Here is a 21,921-nt window from a genome sequence, read left to right as displayed (position 1 = left end):
CTATTCCCAATTTACTAAAAGAACTACGGGAATACGCCCATATTTCTAATTTTAAAATCAATTTCCAAAAATCAGAGGCAATAAATGTAACTCTACTGCATAGAATGTTCCATAGCCTACCATTCTCCTTTCCTTTGAAATGGGCAAAAGGGGCCAAAAAAAATTTGGCACAGCCATGTTACATTTTTTACCACTCCTGAATGTGATTAGAAATGATTTACAAGGATGGAGACAAAATACTTTTTCCTGGTTCAGACGCTGCAATGTTTGAAAATGAATGTTATGCCTAGATTACTATATTTACTACAGACTCTACCTATACGCAAACCTGCCCAGTTGCTATGGAAGTTTCGCTCCGAATTTACATGTATATGTATATGTTTTGTATAGGGCAATGACTCCCCCAGAATTAGTTTTAAAGTTCTTCGATTGCCCAAGTTGCAAAGAGGGTATGGCCTTTCCAGACCCAGTACTGTATCATGTGTCAGTACACTTAACCCGCCTGATTGATTGGTGCAGATACAGGGACCTTAAAAGATGAATTCGAATTGAGGATACACTATTTCCCATACCTATACACGTATTGGCTTGGTCACCACCTAATATTATTGCTCAAGCTAGAAGACACACCATTGTTAGGGAGACCATCCGGGTGGTTGCTAAATTTTTGGGTGATTCTAAGGTTGAGGCATATTCGTCTCCTGTGTCCCCTGTGCTGGTTCACCCGGCATTCTCACCTCGCTTTACAGATTACAAATTTAGACACTGGAGACGGTTAGCGATAGAACGGATAAGGCAGTTTCTTTCTGCAGGAACCTGGGCAAGAGGCCAAGTTGCAAAATGACTATTCACCACCTACTCTGGGTCCCTGGAGAGCATTACAACTTTTCTAGGCTCTCTGCCTGCGCCACAACAAATTATTAGGCCTCTTACAATGTTGGAGCAATCTTGTATTATGGAAGGTCCTATACGGGGTGCCTTATCACACTCCTACCAATTGCTATTGACCCAATACTCGGGACATACACCTGCTTTCGTAGAGAAGTGGCAGAGAGTTGCAAATGTCCTTCTCAGAACAACAGAGAGAGCAACACTTCTACTATGGCCATAAGGCCTCTTACAGTAATAGGTATCAAGAAACCAATTTTTAAAATACTCACGAGATGGTACATGCCCCGGTGTGTCTTGCTAAAATGTACCTGGAGGTTAGCTCTCTGTGTTGGTGGTGTGGGAAGGACAGGGGTACTTTACTGCATGTATTTTAGAGCTGCCCACTTCTGCCCACAATCTTTCTGGGGAAAGGTAGCGGATACGATTAGGAAACCTCACTGATGTATCTATTGTGAGATCGCCTGTAACAAGCAGGAAACAGGGCTTTTGAAACCTCCCTAGGTAAACTATGTCATCAGGTGGGGTTGGTTCCCCACTTACCATATGATGCTATCAATGGGAGGGATTTTTCCAAATTCAAGTACCCAAGCCATACCGAAAATTGGTGTTGGATCTGGCCCATGGGCAACTCCTAGGGGGACATCTGGGGGCTGAGAAAACCAGAGAGCAAATAGTCCAGAGGGTTTATTGGCCAGGGGTCGCCAAGGAGGTGGAGATGTACTGTGCTTCCTGTCCTGTATGTCAGTTGTCTGCCCCAATGCCACATTTTCGTAGCCCTTTGGTTCCCCTCCCCATCATTGAGGTCCCATTTGAGAGGATTGCCATGGATATAGTTGGCCCATTGCTAAAGTCAGCTAGGGGCCATCAATATATCCTAGTCATAATGGACTGTGCTACTCGATATCCTGAGGCATTTTCTCTCTGAAATACCTCTGCTAAAACCATAGCCCAGAGCTGTTCCAGTTTTCAGTCGAGTAGGAGTGGCCAAAGAGGTACTTACTGATCAAGGAACCCCGTTTATGTCCTGGGTGACTAAAGAGCTTTGTAAATTCTTAAAGGTGACGCAGCTACGCATATCGGTGTATCACCCTCAAACAGACGGCTTAGTAGAACGTTTTACCAAAAATTTAAATATAATGCTGCGGAAGGTAGGAGATAAAGACTGGAAAAATTGGGACTGTCTATTCCCCTATTTGATGTTTGCTATCAGGGAGGTACCCCAATCCTCAACCAGATTCTCTCCCTTTGAATTATTATATGGAAGGCACCCCAGGGGACTGTTAGATTTTGCTAAGGAAACATGGGAAAGTGAATATTCCCCTTATAGAAGTGTCATCGAGCATGTGGCGCAAAAGCAGGACAGAATTCCACAGGTAATGCCCTTAGTTAAAGAGCATCTGGCCCAAGCGCAGTTGGCGCAACAGAGAATTTATAACCGGGGTGCCCGTATCCCTACTTTTGCCCCTTGGGATAGAGTTTTGGTACTAGTTCCCATGCCCTAGCCAAATGGCAGGGCCCCTTACCGAAATCGCAAAGCGATCCCCTGAAAATTTATAAGATTAGGCCACCTGGTAGGCGTAAAACAGAGCAAGTTTATCATGAAAATTTGTTGAAACCATGGAAAGAAAGGGAAGCATTAAGCGTGAGGACCATGGAGCTACCTGCTCGGTCTGACTCAGTAATCCCAGAAGTCTGGATACCAGACACCTTCTCAAAGAGTCAACAACAGGAATCGAGAGATTTTGTGCTACAAAATAGGGATATGTTCTCGTCCAACTTGCCTGGACGAACATCCATGGCTACACATGATATTATCACCCCTCCAGGTGAAAGGGTAAGATTAAAGCCCTATCGAATTCCTGAAGCTAGACAAGAGGTAATAGGTCAGGAAGTTTAAAAAATGCTTGAATTGGGGGTTATAGAGAAGTCCAATAGCAACTGGTCCAGCCCAGTTGTGTTAGTTCCCAAACCAGATGGGAGCTGGAGATTCTGCAACGATTACCGTAAGCTGAATCAGATCACAAAGTTTGACACCTATCCTATCCTTTTTGCACACAAAACAGGCAAAATAAAACAAACAGCAAAAAGAAAGCCTGGCCACTTGGCACTAACTCACTGTTAGTTCCCTTAACTATCAATCCAGCCCAACCTAGTGTTGTTCGGGACTCTAAGGCCCTAACCATATATTTTCTGCGACAAATTCTGTGTCTTTACTCATAGTTCACAGTTCACAGTTGACCTTGGACCTCCTCCCAGCTCACCAGCCAAGACAGAGCCACAGGAACAAGCAGGCTGGAAGTCCACATCCCAGGATGCATTTCAGGTGAGACAGCCACACCGGACCACACCCTGGCCAAGAAGCCTGGTACTTCAAACCCCACCTTCAGGTCAAAAGGAAAACTGACTAAACAGAAATATAACCTGTATCTGGGGCAAATGTACCTGTCATCCTGGACAGAACCCTGTGATTTATTTGGCCAGCTGTTACACTATACACAATAAACCGGAGCTAGCTCTGCTCCACATCTCCACCATGTCAAGGAAAAAAAATCAATCCTCCTTATTACACCATCCATTAAATGGGGCAAAACTGTGTATTCCTGCATTATGGAAACAAACAGAACCACCAACCATGAACCAATGGATAAATAGAGTAAATGATATTAGGCCAACGGAAAACTTGATGGCGCACAATGAAACATCAAAAACTAAAAATAATTGGGAGCAGTTTATATGATCACCAGATTAACTTACATATCAGCAATATTTGTTCTATTGTTTACTTTTGGAAGGTTGTTTACAATGATATTGTATGATACAATTAATATGTGTTCAGCATCCTAAAGTGTGACGCTGTAAGTTTTTTTTGAGACTGCTCTTTTTTCCCCTCTCTCTTTGTTTCTCTCCTTGTCCCCTCACCCCTCTCCCTGTCCCACCACCCCCCCCCGGGGAGCCGTTGGGAGAAGATCCTTAGGCATTAACATGTTTGGTATAATGTTACCCAATTTCTGTATGTACCTATGGTTTTTGTACATCTTTATTGTATATTTTAGTTTTTTTGTCTGTCAAATTTAAAAATAAAGTAAAAAAAAATTGCTACATATGTGTAAAAGTGAATAATCATTAGACGTTTTATATAAATCCCAATTAAATTAGGATGCTGTACACTTAGGTGATCTGGTTTTGTTTTGTATAAAAATGATATATTAATACCTTTAGTACATATCTCATATGTCTAACCATTGTAATATATTAGATTTTATTAGCCTAGAGTCCTTAGCTTATCAACTTGTAGAACACCATTTATCAACCCCTCTACCTCTGGATGCCATGAGTGTCAAAGCTAATTATATATCCGGCTAGAATGGCTTTGAACGAGTCAGTGTTATTTTTCATTCTACCATTGAATGAGACTGTTATGTGTTTATTAAGAGAAATCACCTTGCAGGTCTAAATTTTTTTAACTGTCTTGTCTGTCATAATTTATCCACAGAATCACTTAGTTGGAATGTTAGCATATAATTATTGCACAATACACTGACACAGGTAGAAGTCAGGACTTTCTCTAACCTTTATTCCATTATTAAATCACAGATGTTCAGCTATCTCGTTAAGCGGCAAAAGAAAATATATTGGACAATAGGGACTATCTCCTACAGCATTTATGACTTGACAAATATTGATACATGGATGGCTCAGAACTCAGTCCTTGATATTATAACTTCCAGCCAAAAACCACAGGTAAAAGTACAACATGAGCATGTGACTGTTCAGTACTTTAAAATAATGTGTACTTTTTTAGTGCAATATAAATATACAGTTAAAAATACAATCAAACAGGCCAAAAATATTGGCACCCTTGCATTTATGTCAAAAAATGCACCACTTCTCCCAGAAAAATTGTAGCAATTAAAAATGCTTTGGTATTGTCATGTTTATTCCTGTTGTTGGCACTGGAAGAACACAAAAAAGCAATATATATAAAAAAATATTTTCCATTCCACACAAAATGTCAAAAAAGGCCTGGACAAAATTATTGGCACCCTAAACCTAATACTTGGTAGAACACCCATTGGAAGAAATAACTTTTGGTAATCGTTTTCTTCAACAATCAATCTTTGAGTCTTTTACATCTCTCTACTGGAGTTTTGGACCACTCTGCCTTTGCCAATAATTTTGTCCAGGCCATTTTTGACATGTTGTGTGGAATGTCTCAGACTTTTGTCATGCAAGAAGTTTTGCATGAGCATTTGTAGTCTGTTCATTTGGTGTCTGGATTCTCATGCTATACTATAGGTCTACAGTAAAATAAATCTACAGTTCCCCTTAAGCTATATGGAAAAGTATATTTATGTCTCCAGCCTTGAGGAATACTGAAATGAGAACAATTACTCCTTCCACCAATAATGCAATCTCATTAGTTCCCAGCACTCAGTGTAGACTTTAATTTTGCTCTTTTTATTTCTTATTGCCTCATACTTTCAGTTGATACCAAGAGAAATGAACGTGTGCCCTTTCTAAGCAATATCATTCCATTATTCTATTAGAAAGCCCTTTATTGGACATTTTTCACCTGCTTCATGTTGACTTCAATGCTCACTGCCTGCAATTCACTGCAGTAGTATTTCTTTTCACGGTTAATTGATGTTTTTCTTTCTTAGATACCTGCACTGTGTGAACAGTTTAGGATTAAATGTTCTTCTGTAAGAGGATTAGCTACAGCAGGACTTTTGATAGAGATATAGTTTCTGCATATTTTTGTTTACTGATTCCTAAGACACCATTAACAATCAAAACGCTACAGAAGGGAGCGTGGGTATATATGTACATCATGAATATTTATTTCTCTGAATGAAAATAAAACAGTTTGTGACATCAAATTTTATTTCTAAAAAGTATTTAAACAAAATTGTTTAAATGTTTTTTAATGTAGCTCCAGAACTCCAGAACAAAAGCTCCTGTTCATATTTATCCTGTTTATATTTGGGTTTTTTTCTTGTTTATTTTAGGCATAGTGTGAAAGAAAGGAAACCTTTTTTAGTTGTGCCCTTTGTAGAGGGTATGTATGGGGGCAGTATTTTTAGGAGAAGAATTTGGGAGAGATTGGAGGGAAGCAAAATGCGCAGAAGACGATTGAGGAGCATTTGTTAGGGAACAGTATGTGCAAGAAAAGCTTGTGGAGGCTATGACAGCAGGCACTATGTGCTGGAGAGGATAGTAAAGTTATGACAGCAGGCAGTATGTGAAGGCGAGGATTGTAAAGTTATGACAGCAGGCAGTATGTGAAGGAGAGGATTGTTAAAGGTATGACCGCAGACAATATGTGCAGGAGAGGATTGTAAAGTTATGACAGCAGGCAGTATGTGCATGAGAGGATTGTAAAGTTATGACATCAGGCAGTATGTTTAGGAGAGGATTGTAAAGTTATGACAGCATGTTTAGGAGAGGATTGTAAAGTTATGACAGCAGGTAGTATGTGCATGGGAGGATTGTAAAGTTATGACAGCAGGCAGTATGTTTAGGAGAGGATTGTAAAGTTATGACAGCAGGCAGTATGTTTAGGAGAGGATTGTAAAGTTATGACAGCAGGCAGTAAGTGCATGGGAGGATTGTAAAGTTATGACAGCAGGCAGCATGTGCATAGCCCTCCTAGTTTGTATCATGGACTACAAAATAATTACTTTTTATGTTGAAAAGATCTAAAAGTGGGAGTGACACCATTCTAGACCTGAGTGCATTTCTAACAAATACCGTAAACTATTTTTCTGCACTTGCATTGTCTTTAAAGAGACAACACACAAGGAAATATGCATGTATTGCAGAGATATGTTTTTATTTATTTATGAATGTGTTCTTTGACTTAGACTTAGACATAGACTTTAAATGTAATATAAAAGAAAAATCATTGTTAAAACTAAATACTGCATTCCTTTGTAGAAATTTTATTTTATTTCACAATGTACAAAAAGATCTTGAAGCATTTGGTGATCAGTCATCGCTAGTCTATTTTCCTAATTTTCCTAATACATATTGGCATCTACTGTATATTCACAGGTCCGTAAACTTGTTGACGTTACACCAGTGAAAGAGCTGCTGAGTCAAAAATGGAAGTCTTTTGGGTACAAGAGTTTTCTTGTTTGGATGTTCAGCTACCTTGCTTATATGGTTGTATTCACAACTGTCAGCCTGCACCGACCTCTGAAACCCTTGGACCCTAGTGAAAGTGACAACATAACTGTGATGATACCAAAAAAAATTTATGTATGTTGAAGAAACTATGTTAACATATATTGTTATATATTATGTATAACATATATATTCTTCCCTGTAAATTGCAATAGTTTCATGTATCCAAATGCCTTTTACATTTCAGGAATCATATGAAACTGGAGAAGACCTTATGAGGCTTGCAGGAGAGTTTATTACACTTTTTGGAGCAATCTTCATACTTTTTGCTGAGGTATATTTGTAATTTTAATTATATTAAACTGAAATTGAATTAAACTGTTTCTCTCTAATAACTAAATAACAAAATAATTCCTTGTGGATGATTCAGTAGATGTCGTTTGAATGATTTTCCTCTGTTTCCCTAGACTCCTCGGCTTATTAAGCTGGGTCCAAAAAAGTACATTGGAAATGCATCGACTGGTGGTCCCTTCTCCTTACTAATGTACGGTAATATAAACATTATATAGCAATAAATGAATAAAGCAGCCCATATGTTTGATGTTTCTGACTGTTGCTGTTCCAAGAGCAGCCAAACTATTTTCCCTTTTATGTTTCTAAGTTTGGTTATATCATGGAATAGAGATACTGGCTAAAGACACAAAATGTTCTTCATGCAGATACTTCATGCACCCAATTTTTTTACCACTTAACGTAAATTGTGTTATTTTACCAAGATAATGCCTGATAACTTTTTCCCTTTCCAGCTGCAGATGTCTTTTACTGAATAGACTAGTGAGACAGGAACATCTATCAGGTTATTGTTGTCTGTGTCCCTGTTTAAAAAGGTTCATTTGCGTGCTTTACATAGATAACCACTGGTAGTAATACAGAAAGTAAAAGGAAATCTAAAATGTTACAGATGTTTCAGCAACAGGTGTGAAATGTTCTCAGTGCCCAAATCTAATTTTGAGGTTTTTTTTTATTACCCACTTTTATTAGCCATTCAAAACCAATGCTGGGGGCTTCTTTTAATAACCCACTGACACCAAAAAATGGTGGTTGGTAAAATAGGTCAATTACACCCATGATTTGGGAGTTCTTACTTTTTACCCCACTTGTCATATACATTCAGGCATTTTTGCCCCCCAAAATGACTGATACACTACCACTGACCAATAACGTAGGACTATTTGTTACTCCCACTGACTGCCACTCCAGGGGATTTTTATTACTTTCACTGACCACTGATGTAGGGACACTTTTTACTATTGATGTCTATGACTGAAGGGACATTTGATACTCCCACTGTCCATGTTTATTTTCCAAATGGACACCAGTTTTGGTGCATTTATTACTTCCACCAATGCAAGGACATTTCTTTTACTTTCACTAACCACCAAGACTGGAGATTTTTTATTACTCCCACTACCCCTAATAATTGATGTCAGGGCATTTTATACTCCTACTGGCTACCAACATAGGGGCATATTTACCTCCACTGTCTATAAATCTATTGCCCGGGCAATTTTTATTTCACTGATCACATTGTTGCCCCCAAACATTATGATGATGCATATTGAACTAGCCCTTAAAAGTTTTCAGACCTCTTATTATCCTAGTACTCTATAAATGCATGTGTACAATCTTATGGATATCTGGTTGTAAGTTCCTCAGAAGCCAAGTTAACTGATCTCAAAATAAGCACTGTTGAAAAAAGATAATTTAAAGCTATGTGACATTTGTGATGTGAACACGAAACTAAAATCCCTCTGAAACTAATATCCATGTGCTTTCAATACCAACTATGTAAAATGAAAAAAAAATTAGATTTCCCATTAGATACCACATTCCACCAAACAGATTCTAATTTACAATGAGCTCAGCCCTGGCTACAAATCTTTCCAGTATGGTCCTGATTGTTAATAAATCTTGCCTTGTAGAAGCAAGTTTGTTTGAACCCAGAGCATCCTTTTAAAAAAATTGCCATTTTTAACAAATATATATTCTCCAAATGATAAGACAGTAAGTGGAGTTACAAACAATCTCATTTATTTTTGCTGTCTCCTCATTGTAAAATATTTACACGTATCAGCTTGTCTGCACAGCTGGGATTAACCTTTTTTGGAGCACAAAGCAACATTTTTCTTAGAAAATGAAACCTGTTTTAGATGCTTTTTCCCAAAATCCCCTATAAAGGAAGAGCAAGGGGGGAGAAAGAAAAGCCAAAAATATTAATGTATAGTCCTGATTTATTTAGGATTAGCTAAATATTCCACTATAATAGCAAACAACAAATACACTACTTTCAAGGGTAGGTATACCCCCAATAAAGTACACTGACTCCCTAGAGTTAGTGGGAGAAAAAAGCTGGGTTTTGGTGTCCATGGGTAAAAGAATGCCCTGTGGGATGATATATTGCGTAAAAGTCTTGGACAGTCCCGTGGAAGTTCAGGATAGTTGGGGTATGCTTTTTTACTCACTTCTTTTTTACATGTACTGACTCCAAGGTTGGGTGGTTTACTGATGGCAATAATGGTGGACTAAATTTGCATAATTTCCATCATCCTGACCACTTGAGTGTGTGACAGGGTGTCAATGCAGGATAGCAATTGGGAGACAAGGAAAATCATTTGCACTCCATACTAGAAACTGCCTGAACAAGGTTATTATGGCAAGATCACCAAATATTTATTATATCTGCAGATTTCAAAATATTGAAAGCTAATTTACAGTTTTATTATCATGTTCATTTGTTTTTGTTGTTGAGCTTTGACAGTAAAAGAGATGCATGCACTTAAGCTTTGTACAGATGCAAAGTTTTTGTTGTTCTTCTATAGTTGATCTCTAGTGTCCATATAGGAGTGCCCACCTTCTATGAAACTATTGGAGAGGACATAGTGGGTGCTTTATGTTTGTCCCCCCCTCCCCTCTCCAACATAATAGAACAGACATCTCAGCAGCCTGTCTGTACAGAAATCCTTCATTTCAATACCAGCCTAAACAATTATAAAAGATTATTCTGAGTGACATTAATTAGCGTCTGTATAAATCTTTTTGTTACTATTGTAAACAAAGCATTAGGTATTAGAATAAGAGTTCGGGGCTAATAATATAATTGACCTACACTGATGAAATTTTCAAGCATAGTGTAAGCTATCCTGTGTTTAGGCTGCTTTGCTGATTACATTTTCAGCTTTCCACATGAAAAATCCATGTTTTTATTTCTAATTATCAAGAAACAAAATGAGCAATGTTTATAGTCTCCCTTATGATTAGTATTACCCTTCCTGAGAAAGCACCTTCCTAGCAACTAGATGAAGATTTGTCTTTTTATAACTTAGAATCTATTAACCCTACTAAAATGCCCACTGTGTGCCAACCTCCCTAACAATGTTAATCCCCAGTGATGTCTCCCCTTGTGTATATATATCATATGACGACCCGCTTGGCACCTTTTCCTGGTGCAAATTGCTGTCAGTGAATTTTAATAGACTACAAATTGACTGACTCTGTTTTGAATCAGTAGCGCAATGTTGCCTCGGTAACATAAAGGTCTTTTGACTGTGGCCTATTAAATAAAGTTGTCCCTATCAGTTCTGGTTAATTTTCTGAGCTTTTCTGATATCTCAGGCAATACAAAAGAAGTGAAAAACAAATCACATATGTGAGACTTCACCGTCTTTGTATTGTGCTGGCTTATTTCTTGCAAATAATTTACATGCCCGCTAACAAGGTGGTGTTTTCCATAGGGTGGGATATTCACTGTTAATTTTCTCTGCTGCGGTACTGAGAGTTCTTGGGCACGAGGCAGAAGCAATTCCACTTTCTCTGGCTTTAATAATTGGATGGTGCAATTCAATCTACTTTGCCAGAGGTTTTAAAATGCTGGGCCAATTTTCAATAATGATTCAGAAGGTAAGATGCCTGAATGTACTTAATGGAAACAGAGCAGCATATAACTAATGTGACCACATTTATCTTCCTCTACATAAGTGGAGTACGCTGTATACCTCTGGCATCCAACTAATACTAAATCAAGCACAGGGACTTTATGTACTTCATGCTACTGCATAGTATGTACTGTAGTCTGAAGTCCAGGAAGACATTCTGACTTCGAGCAGTCTGGTGATTCTGTAAATGATATAAGTTTTCATAATATTGCATGAGCTATGCTTGGTGCAGATATTTCTGTGTGCACAGTACTGTTACAATGGCTGCAGATAATATGCATTGCTAATCATGGAAATTATCATGCAACTCTTAGCATGCTACGGTATACACTCCCATTCCACGATAACTGAGCTTATTCAGCATGATTGTACAATGAACTGATTTTCTTTATTTTTTTATAATGTGCCCAGAGCTGCCTTTTATTAAATGGGTTTTGATTATCATACCCCTAATGTATCTATAGTTTAGATCATTGGTCCCTAGTTTTAGTCATCGAGGGCTGAGATCTAAAACTAAAAACGTTATATATAACTAAATACTAGAGTGATAAATATGGACATGCACTGTGCATTCTGAATTGAAAAACAAGTACAATGTTTTGCCTATTATGTACATCCCCAAACATTTTCTTAATTTGCAAAACTCTACCCATATTAGGACCAGTCGTTATTAGTTGATGAGTCACATTTGAATACTTTGTTTTCAAACTGTGGAATAAATCACAGGCACTGCTGAATTTAAAGCGATCCTAAAAATCTTTCATCTGCTGACACTAGATTTTGTATGTTCCCTTCAACTGGAGCAAAACACACTCATACTCTGACAAAAAGTCAACTTTATAATAGCCACGTAACCCTAAAAATGTACCAAAAAAGTTTGCAACTAAATTAATTTTTTAAACATGGATCTAGCTGATATTTGAATAATTAAAGATAATTAAGACATTTAAAATTTACTTTGCTCTTGACTTTCGTATGCCATGTATTCGAAATCAGAAAGGTACAAAGTTATTTTTTAGGTCCCATGGATTTACTCATTTATTTCTAACCATCCTGACATTATCTGGTTTATGCCAATTTAACTACCCATGATGGTGGCAACCAAGCCAAATTTGAACTCATGATAATTACTTTATTCATGTTTACTACTTATGTTTCTTTTACAGTTCACTAATGCATATTAACATTTCCTTTTTTTCATTTCCTTCCCACAGATAATTTTTACAGATTTTATATGCTGGTTTTGCCTAGTGTTTATAATTATCATTGGTTTTAGCGCTGGTAAGATTTACTTACTTTTCTCAGTTTTTTAAATAGAGCCCTAAGTTAAAATGCAGTGGTGTGTGAAAATAATGTACATCCTTACCACATCAATAAGATTTAAGAGATTTTTTTTTATGTATCACAATTGAATAGAAGGACTTTTTAGGCACATGTTATAAAAAAAAAAAAAAAATCAAAAAATACCTTTTATTTTCAACATTAAAAAACAAGTAAAACATCACACAAATCATTTATAAAACATCTTCCATGTGTAATTTGGTCTCGCGTTTCGCAGGTATCCCCTGCTTCTTCAGGAAATATATTGAGACCTAATATAACAACAATTGTGCTATATTCAATTTCAAAAATTATTATTTTAGTGAATATTATTAATATAATTTATATATCCTACCAATTAGGAATAGGAATATATAAACATCACCACTCCAGGTGGATGTCTCCTCCAATAGATTGCATTCCACCTGGAGTGTCGATGTTTATGTATTCCTATTCCTAATTGGAAGGATATATAAATTATATTAATAATATTCACTAAAATTATATTTTGTGAAATTGAATATAGCCAAATTGTTGGATTATTAGGTCTCTATCTATTTCCTTAAGAAGCTGGTGATACCTGCGAAACGCGTCAAATTATGATTCCATTCAACTATGCGAGACCATATTACATAAGGAAGATGTTTTTTATAAATTATTTGTGTGATTTTTTACTTGTTTTTTAATGTTGAAAATAAAAGTTATTTTTTGATTATTTGTTATAACATGTGCCTAAAAAGTCCCTTCATTCAATTGTGATACATAAAAAATATACCATTGTGGGATGTGGAACACATGTTAATACTATTCTGACCACTAGAGAGGATACCAAAAATAAGATTTAGGAGATTACTGTAGGTAGCTGCTAATCAAATGCACTTGATTTATTTATCATACGCAAGTGTGACCTCCTATATCAAAACAAAAATATTGACAGTTTGTTGGTTTGGAACTTTCAGATGTGTGTTGACACCGTTCCAAAGAGAAAAGACATCAGTGGTAATCATAAAGAGGCAACTGTTGCAATCTGGGAATGATAGGCCTCACATTCAAAATGTGTAATGGTCAGAAAATAAAAGCACCAGTATGGCTCGTTTGGAAGGGTTGTCAGGGGAAAGCCTCTTTTCTCTTAAAAAAAAAAAGAACATGGCAGCACGGCTTAGGTTTGCAAAACTTGATCTGAGCAAACCACAAGACTTCTGGAACAATGTTCTTTAGACAGACCAGACCAAAGTGGAGATATTTGGCCAGAAGGTACAGTGTCACGTTTGGCAAAATCCAAACACAGCATATCAGCACAAACACCTAATATTAATTGTCAAGCACTGTGGTGGCACTGTAGTTTGGGCTTGTATTGCAGCCATAGGACCTAAAACCTTGCAGTCAATAAGCTAAGCATGAACTCTTCTGTATACTAAAGTATTCTAGAGTTACATCTAAGGCCATCTGTGCAACAACTAAAGCTTGGCCAAAATTGGGTCATGTAGCAGGATAAGAATTCCAAGCACACAAGCAAATCTTCAACAGTATCACTGAAAAAGAAAACAATTGAGGTGTACCAACGGGTCAGTAAAAGTCCAGCAGTCAACCTAATCAAAATGCTGTTGCGGGACCTTTAGAGAGCTGGACTTATTAGAATACCCGTAACACAGAACACATGAACTGAAGCAATGTTTTAAACATTGCCTTTAAACTCCCCCTGTCTGAATAAAACCTTGGAAGGATTCATACAGAGGTAGAGGAAAGGAGGGTAGTGAAACAGTTATTCACTTGTGTTAAACACCAACCAATGGAAAAGGAACACAAAAACATTCATTGCTCAGCTATAAATAATAAAGGATTTCAGTCTTGAATACAATCTTGTGCCTTGGAGGTTTCCCCTGTACTATATTGTGAACTGTTTATGACACAACATTAACAATACAAACTCCACTCTGCCCTGCCACCACATCATTCATTTTAACAAATCTTTCCATAGGATTATATGTACATTTAAAATGGGCTTGAAAAAAATGCAGCCTGTAATATTTAAATAAAACAAATATAAAATACACACATATACCTCTTTGCAATCCTGCAACTCTGAAATCTACTAAAGTCCTTTCCTTCCACCACTCTACCATGCTGCCATTTTGAGTACTGGTATCCACTTCTGCACAATATACAGAGTCCCAAAACAGCTCCTTAGAATCCACAGTTGATAGGAACAGTCTGTGCTGTGTTCATTATTATCCATTGAGCCTTCTTGGTAATTAAAGCAGTGGGGAACGACGGGAAAGGTTAGAAGCAGGGGGCTCATACACAAAATAATCCCAGCACTCCCCACAACATGTCTTTAACTTCCTCTGCATGGGCATTGATGAGGGGTTGGGAGGCTGTGAAGCCACTGTATCTACTATTTAAGGTAAGTATACACTATTTTGCAGACATTTTTCTTAATATATGTTAGATACATTCTTCCCAGAAATAACAAATAAGCAGGTTTTGTTCTGCTTTAATGTATTTTATGCATGTGTTTACCTGTAAAAGTCTCACTTGTTTGCACGTTCAGTGACACATTCAGGCCAGTCAATTGAAATTAATTTATGAAAAGGTAGACAAGGCAAATATTCATTCAACCAATTTTTTCAACAGTTTTCAACAAGTTGATGACAAAGACTTTTCTAATCAGTGTGATAAATAACCTGTTTTGTAGCAGTAAATGAGCAGTACAAAGACTGATTATGCTGTAAAAATGTACAAGATGGGACAGTACCAGAAATGATGGACCTACAATATGCTCTTTTACACAGGGACATGCTGGCTATTGGGTTATTTTCTGCAGTAATATGTATGTAGGGGAAATTGTATTGGCACTAACAGCAACTCTCTCTTATATCTTCAGCCTTTTATGTTATGTACCAGACACTGGATCCTGAACTGAACCCTTTCATGGATGACTTTTCAAAAGCACTGTATGATGCCATTGAAATGATGATGGGTTTGACTAATCTAAAGATTCCTACAGACACCTCTTTTCCATTGATATATGTGACATACTCTGTCTATATGGTGTTTGTATACCTTTTACTACTAAACATGCTTATCGCCATGATGGACAATACATATTGGAGAGTAGCACAAGAGAGAGAAGAACTGTGGAAAATCCAGGTACATAAAATTACACAATCTTAATTTGTTTGATAGAAAGCACCAAATCAAAAATGAAAACATAATAAAGAGGAATTATGCTGCTGAATAAAATCCACAATTTCTGTTCCCCAGGAGGTTCATGCCATATTGTGCACAGCTTATTTGCACATTATGAAAGACTTACCATAGAATACAACCGCCACCAGTGCTCTCTTCTTCCCGGTTTTAGGTATCTGGCCTCTTGATTGGCCAGACCAGGATGGGACCGTGTACCAATACAGTATTTGTGTCATACTGTATAATGAACTGTGCATGTGTGGCTAAAAATTCCGAAATAAAATAGAGCCTAAAGGGCAATGGAAATATCTATGACAGAAGTAACATACGCAGTCATGTATTGTCATCCTAAAGCCTTCCAGTTAGCTATTTTTGTAAAAATGTCTTTAGTTTTGCTTTAAGACTCACTGCAGTATTGTGTGGAGATAACTTCCATTCATGCCATTGTAACATTTATTACAATTAAGTCATTGTATCTTTATAGGCAGCTACCATGACAGATTTTAGGCCACCTGTTATGCTGGTTTACTGGCATCCTAAGAAATGATAAGATTGTATTAAGAATATGATCCCACCATTCTGTTCTGAGGGAAGGCCAGAATTGGATGTCTGCTTTTGACAAGTATCTATCACATACAAAGCAAAATCAGGGTTGCAGTGTAAATTGAGCCAATAAAGAAGTTGACTTTATTCATTCATGTTGCCATTTCCTTTTAATAGGACATAGCAAATCATCTGGTTTGGCACCTTCTGTTCAAATCATTGTGAGAAAGATGTATAATGTTCTGAACTCTATAATGTTAGCAGGACTACAAGTGTTTAATTACATTGTAATGGTAACCCAGAAAAACTAATCTAAAATGTTTCTTTATTTAAAGAAATCCTTGTATAAAACAGACCAAGTCCAATTTGACATAAGGGCCAAAAGCTTTCTGAATAACAGACCCGAAACCTAAAGGAAGGACAGTCAAAATTCTTGTTCTGATTACTACTTTCTTGTTAAGGGTTTAAGCCATAAAATATCAGCTTGACATTTGTCAAGAAAAAAAAAACAAAAAACTTTAACATACTGTTTTTGTTTGTGTGACATCATGTTTCCAGTCTCTCTCCCCCTGAAAGAACTTTCCTAATAAGTATTCCTGTACAAAATGGTAATTTATAGCATCTTCTAATTTGTCACATTCTTTAGTAACAAACAAAATATCCTCCCCACAAACAGCATTAGAAACAGTGGACAACCCCTTTAATATATATATATATATATTTTTTATTCAATATTCTCTTCTAACATCGAGCTCTAAATTTTAGGTTGCTGCTACCATCCTTCTGTTAGAACGTCACATTCCAAGATTCCTAAAAGTACGGACTGGAATCCCAGGGAGTTCCCTGGGTTTGGATGATAAGAAATGGTATATTGGGTAAGAAATATGTTCTATAATTACCATCCTGGAGTTTTGCCATTTTTGTTACATTTGTTGCTTGGACAGTGGTCCTGATTTATTAAAGCTCGCCAAGGCTGGAGAGGATTCTAATCAGTGAAGCTGTGTGATCCAGAAAAGCTGGAATGGATCTGGTCCAGGAATGAAAACATTTACCAAATAGCAATATTCTGGGTTTGCTGGATCACACAGCTTCACTGATGAAAGTGTATCCTCTCCATCCTGGGAGAGCTCTAATAAATCAGTCCCTTTGTTTCTGTTCAGACCATAGTGTATTGTTGTGGTACTGTATAAACAATGGGCAGCTAGAACTATAGCAATAGTGATTTGGCTGCATGCTTGGCAGTTGTTTGATATCATTTGTAAGCATACTTGTAAGCAACAACCTTCAATGTCCTTCTATCTTTGGTACCAGCCTATGAACCCTGTAAAAAAAAATTCTGGGCTTTGGCTTAATTCCAATATCCTTTTTCTTTTCATATTACACATAATGAAAATTAGAACTGCAGCATGTACCAAAAAATTTCCAGGTATTTTTTTTTTACTAACTCTTTTGCACCCAGCTTCTTGTTAATTTTGAATTTACCTGTCCTGAACCAGTCGAATCTTGGTTGTGCAGTCTTTGGTGCCATACAGATACTTGTAAAATCTTCCATGCTGGGTCTGCTAATGGTCTTTACATGCTTTATTCAACCCCATGGGGAGAGGGAGAACATACTCTGCTGTACAAACTCTCCATAGGCTTGGAAAGAGAGTTTGGCATGGATGCCTTGGCTAGTCAGAGAAGATTTTGACAAGCGGCTGTCTGAAACTGAGAAAGGCGCACATCCAAGATCTCGCTGTACTTTTTACCCTATATACCAGATTACATATATATTCCAACAGCTATGGTGCTCCCATGTATATATTATTTTTATTGAAGTATTTTTTTATTTGGTTTTAGGGTTGAAGAAATATTAGATGAGCATATGGCAGAAAAAATAAAGCCTCCCGTAAGACTGAGTAAAAGGTCCAAGCTCTGTTGGAACAAGATTAGAAGAAATATTTCAATGATTATCCGCATGAATGATAATTCAGAAATTACAGTGTTGTAAACAACAAAGATTCTGATAGGTTTTATAGATTGTTTTTATACAATGGCTCATTTACAGAAATGGAAGGACAAGAAATTGTGTCATTGTACATTGCAATCAGCTATTGCTTTCATTTTCTAAACTGTTTTTAAAATGATCAACTGGAATGGGATTACTTGCTGTGGACTACACGTTCGGCTTCTTTATCTATCTGTCTTACATTGTGATTGTCATAGAATATTACAGCAATAAGATTTTGCCAGTATTGCTGTGCACAAAGAGAATAAAGATTTTCTCATAAATGTAAATAAATCTAAAGGTTTAAACAGAAAATATAATATTGTATCTTTTTCCCTAAGCAAAAATATTCCAATAAAATGTAAAATATCATTACCTTAGCTTACCTAAAGATATTCATATCTGCTGAATATTTCTAGATGATTTACCTTGCAAAACAGTCAAATGTACCTGCAAAGTTTTGGGAATTATAGAGGCTTGTCTTTGAACATTACTTGAATGTGAATCTGGTAAATATTACATTAAAAGTGTTGAACTGTTGAACACTACATTACAGTGACCCTGTTTGACATTATGTGAAGGTGACTTTGTCGTTGAACATTACTTTAAAGCGAGTCTTGCAGGTATAAAAATGCAAGAACCCTGCTGTGCCTGAATACTGGGCCCTTCTCATTGGGCACATGATGCTGTACCTCAAGATTTAAATTATACAAATGAAAGGTATATGGATGTGATCAAAAGCAAGACACTAAGCACTGCTTAACCAATATGAAATTAGGTAAAAACAGAATATATTTAAGACATTACATTTATACTATCATTACATTAACATGCCTATTACATTAGATTAGATACATTTTGAAGATAAAAACCATTTCGCCTACTATAGGCCAGAGCCCTTACTTTTTCTAGTTTTCTAGAACCAGTCCTGGGGAACTACAATGGCCAATGGTGGGCCTTTTCTTCTTATGTTTGTGATTTCCCACGAAATGTAGGAGGGAGCACGTAACTTGCTTCTTTTGACAGCACTAGCCCAATCTTCATTGTTACATAGGGAATTCCCAGCCCTTTGTGGGTTAGGGTTCTGACAAGGAATGGCTTACATGAGACTTTCCTTTACTCCTGGTTGAAATGAACCCCTTGGACGTAAAAAGAAAATAAGTATAAGTAACTAACTAACAGTTGTACTTTTTCTATTCTGCATGCAGCCTCACTAATAATACATGTACTGCACAGTTTTTTTTGGAGACATGGTTAGGGCATTCAGCTCAATGCAGTGGTGTTCCTTTGTTCTAAGATAGCATTTTCCAGTGGAGGCTTTGAACAATTCCCAAGCAGCAAAGGTGGATGCAAACACAAGGTTCTGGAAACAGAATTTAACAAAAATAAGCATGTCAAATATGTTTTTCCCTGTTACTTTTGGGTGAATTGCACTCTTTAGATGTAAACTTCCATAAAGCTTCCTATTTTGGCTGCATGAACTCTCATGACTGTGAGACCTTTCTTGACCCTCCTCTACATCCTTGCAAACATAGCCTATCAAAAGATTCAGGGAGCATTTGAATTTTTCAGTTGACTTTGGCTTAGGAGGCTAGATTGCTGATAGCCTCTGATTCTTGGTTTCGGAGGCAACATATTTTACCACAGGGGATACAGTTAACTGCACTGCAAAAGACTGGCTTTATGTAAATGGTTTTAAGTGTTTTAATTATACAAAATTTAGTATGCATGCAAAGCTGAACTTCAAGATTTTAAATGGGCTACCACCAGACTGGTCCCATGGAAGAAGAAGCTGTGTGAGTGAGGCAATAGGATAAATAAACTTGCTCTTTACAACCCATGACCCAGTCAGCTCATGACTGCCTGCAGCTTTTTTTGCTATTAATAACCTGTGATTTTAGTAGCATTATTGAGCTACAAAATTCACAGCTTACAGAAAAGAAACAGACAGATGGGAAGATCCAAACACCACATTACAAAGGATGACTTTGATGTAGCAACCAGCAGTATTTTTATGTGAGATTTGCATTTTGGTTTATTTTCCGCACTATTTTTTTCTATATACTTTTCTAAAAGCTCTGCATAGCTGTCATGGAAACATGTACTTTTTATGCTATAATGTCAATGCCATTGTTTACAAAAAGAAAGTGAACCCAATAACTTGTATAACAGTGTTATGCCATTTTATAATTTAACACCGCAAAGTAGAAAGAATTGCATTAAATGTAGTCCCCATAACCTCCCAGGTGTCCTCAGTGCTTCCGAACAGGTTTAATCTTGTCCAAGTTCTTCATGTGCGCTGCCCTTCCAGTGTATGAGCTGTTTGCAGTGGCACATACATTAATCACCTCAAGGCTAGATGACTGCAATGTACTCAGTGTTTGGATGATCCTCTAACTCATTTGCAGGCTGCAGCCAGTACTGAATACAGAAATGAGACTCCTGCTCTGAGGAGAATTAATCAACAAAAGTCGTTCAGTAGCACAAAGCAAGCGTTGGACTGCTGGCTGCTTCGTTTAGGAATGTATATTGATTTTGTCAGAAATGACATATCCACCCATTTTTGCCCTTCATCCCTTTATAAGACTGCCACCGGCTGTACTTGTTATGTCTCTTTAGCCAAAGAAAGTCTTGTATGTTGAGGTCATCAGTTTAGATCTTGCTCATTTGAAAAGAACACCTCTTCTTTAATCTTCCAAGTAACTGGCATTCATGGTATTGTGGGCATATATCATCTATCAAGATCCTGTTGCTCAGCAGACACAAATGCCCACCAATGCTGCCAGAGTACTCCTTGTATAAATTTACCTTGAAGGTAATCTGTAATGATTTATGGTGTAATTTTTAAACTGATGCATAAAATACTCTGTTTGCTATTTATATTAAAGAAGAATTACACTTTGAAAGGTGTACCCAGGAAAAGGCAGGCAAAGTGCAAAGGAGTTCTATGTACTATGCCTGTGGGTCCCTGCAGCTGATCCTTTATATTGCTGAGTTACCATGCCTGGTTCTTTACTACTTCTTCAATATGTCTTTGTGTGGAGATGCAGTGTTAACCAGAGAGACCTCTGTGAGACTCTGTGTATACAGATGCATGTGCAGTGTACACTGTGTTGTCCAGCAGATAGCAGTGGGCCACCTGAAACCATAGCTAGAGTTTGGGTAACTATGCCCCTTTGGTATCCTGGGCTTCATCTGTGCTGCCTAAGAGGAAAATTACTTACTGGTAGTGGTTTGAAAGGATCATCTAAACCATGCTCTAACCGCCATAATTTATCTGGGGTCTCAAACTCTGCTAAGCTTGATTTTTACTGGAGGTAGAGGTTGCACCTATTATCTTTCCCAGCACAGGATACACAGTTGAAAACTTCCTTGGACTAAGACAATTTATTTTGAAAGTGCTGCATTTGTTATCAACCTACGCCTGCAGATTTTATATCATGCTGGTATGTGCTGTTTCTTAGTTCTATTGCTAATACACGCCAGTGCTGATTGTTCTGGAACTGCTGGCATTTACATGGCACTAACATCTTCATGAATTTATAATCATGCCAGTAAGGATATCTCAGAGGACCTCACAATCTAATATTCCTTACAAAATCATGTGACAATAACAGGTTAATGCCCATTTTGGGTGGAAGCTAATTTACTTACCAGTAGGTAGGGGATGATTCCACACAAACTGATGGTGAACAGATTTGAATCCAAGTTTTGAACCTTGGACCCTAGTGCTAGACCCTGAACCACCATGCTAAGAATATCAGCATTCACATCATGGAAAACATTCAGAAAATGCATTCACTGGTCACATCATTGAGGACACATGGCGGATATAGCTGTGGTAGGACAAACTACAAAAAAGCAGGGTTTCAT

General features: G+C 37.3%; 1 protein-coding gene across 1 annotated transcript in view; it reads left to right on the top strand.

Annotated features, from left to right (window-relative positions):
- LOC140328459 (transient receptor potential cation channel subfamily V member 5-like) overlaps positions 1 to 18,553 on the top strand; it is a 28,642-nt gene extending 10,089 nt beyond the window's left edge. Inside the window, exons 5-13 of the mRNA XM_072408062.1 lie at positions 4,486 to 4,632; positions 6,946 to 7,152; positions 7,265 to 7,351; positions 7,485 to 7,561; positions 10,809 to 10,974; positions 12,224 to 12,290; positions 15,214 to 15,479; positions 16,827 to 16,936; positions 17,901 to 18,553. Of these exons, the coding sequence (XP_072264163.1) occupies positions 4,486 to 4,632; positions 6,946 to 7,152; positions 7,265 to 7,351; positions 7,485 to 7,561; positions 10,809 to 10,974; positions 12,224 to 12,290; positions 15,214 to 15,479; positions 16,827 to 16,936; positions 17,901 to 18,051 (1,278 nt within the window). The 3' untranslated portion in view covers positions 18,052 to 18,553. The remainder of the gene's footprint in view (positions 1 to 4,485; positions 4,633 to 6,945; positions 7,153 to 7,264; positions 7,352 to 7,484; positions 7,562 to 10,808; positions 10,975 to 12,223; positions 12,291 to 15,213; positions 15,480 to 16,826; positions 16,937 to 17,900) is intronic.
- Positions 18,554 to 21,921: the final 3,368 nt, after the last annotated feature.

The sequence above is a fragment of the Pyxicephalus adspersus genome, chromosome 4 (assembly GCF_032062135.1).
Source record: "Pyxicephalus adspersus chromosome 4, UCB_Pads_2.0, whole genome shotgun sequence".
Classification (NCBI taxonomy): domain Eukaryota; kingdom Metazoa; phylum Chordata; class Amphibia; order Anura; family Pyxicephalidae; genus Pyxicephalus; species Pyxicephalus adspersus.
The sequence above is the reverse complement of the archived record's forward strand: the minus strand, read 5'-3'. Positions and strand labels throughout refer to the sequence as shown.